We start from the raw sequence: 1,029 nt of genomic DNA, 5'->3' as shown, positions 1-1,029 counted from the left end.
TCCCAAAGAGAGCAAAAAGATCATACCTGCCATAAACCAGGTGCTCATCACTTATCACCTGCATGCTTAGAAATTGTTTTTCTTCCAGGAAAAGGAGGAAAACTGTGCTTTGCAGATCTTCAGGGATCATTTGTGTGAGTCACAATTTGTGACAAAGGATGGTCCATCTAAGACAGCATGACTACCCAGAGATTTTTATCCATTATTTTACCAATTTAACAATTATTTATAATAATTGACAATTCATCAATTTTTAAATCACTTATTTATTATATTAAATAATTTTAACATATTATGCCAACTCATACCATTGCTACAAGTCTTTTCTGAAGCTCTCGTGAACCCTCTGCCACTGGATGGAAAGTCCATGTTCACACTCTGCACTCTCACTTGATTGGCATTTCTGCTACAGCTGCTGACAACTTGCTCTGCTTTTGTGCTTTTTCAGATAATAACGTACAGGGATTACCTCCCACTTTTGCTTGCAGAGGAGATCAACAAGTGGATCCCTTTGTACAGAGGCTACAATGAGACTGTGGATCCTAGAGTCTCAAATGTTTTTTCCCTGGCTTTACGATTTGGTCATACGTCAGTACAGCCTTTTGTATCCCGTTTGGATGATGGTTTTCAGCCTTTGGGTTCATTCTCCCATGTCCCTCTTCATTTGACCTTTTGTGCTACGTGGAGAATTATAATGGAAGGTAAGAACATGGGGCAGCCAGTAGACTTGGTCTGGTCCTGAAGCAGACACTCAGGTGGAGATCAGATGGTAAGACACACAAGCCTGGACTCCAAAACCTGCTTTAGCTCCATTTATTTATCTGGCCTCACACAAATTGTGGTGCCATTCAGCTTGGAGGTGCTCATGATAAGTCTGCTCAAGGGGCTGCAGACAAATCAGTGGTCTGCTAAATGTGGGGCAGCAGGACAGTCCTGCAGAATTGTCTCCAAACACAGCTTAACGCTAGTTCTGCAAAGGAGCCCTGCCAAAAATTACGTACTGTCATACTCCAACCCTTGAGTCTTATC

General features: G+C 42.0%; 1 protein-coding gene across 1 annotated transcript in view; it reads left to right on the top strand.

The window, feature by feature from the left end:
- Window positions 1-1,029, top strand: part of LPO (lactoperoxidase) — a 19,151-nt gene that overhangs the window by 14,808 nt on the left and 3,314 nt on the right. Inside the window, exon 7 of the mRNA XM_010079526.1 lies at window positions 435-701. Coding sequence (XP_010077828.1) covers window positions 435-701 — 267 coding nt within the window. The remainder of the gene's footprint in view (window positions 1-434; window positions 702-1,029) is intronic.

The sequence above is a fragment of the Pterocles gutturalis genome, unplaced genomic scaffold (assembly GCF_000699245.1).
Source record: "Pterocles gutturalis isolate BGI_N339 unplaced genomic scaffold, ASM69924v1 scaffold8944, whole genome shotgun sequence".
NCBI lineage: Eukaryota > Metazoa > Chordata > Aves > Pterocliformes > Pteroclidae > Pterocles > Pterocles gutturalis.
Note: the sequence above shows the minus strand (reverse complement) of the source record. Positions and strands in the feature narration are given on the sequence as shown.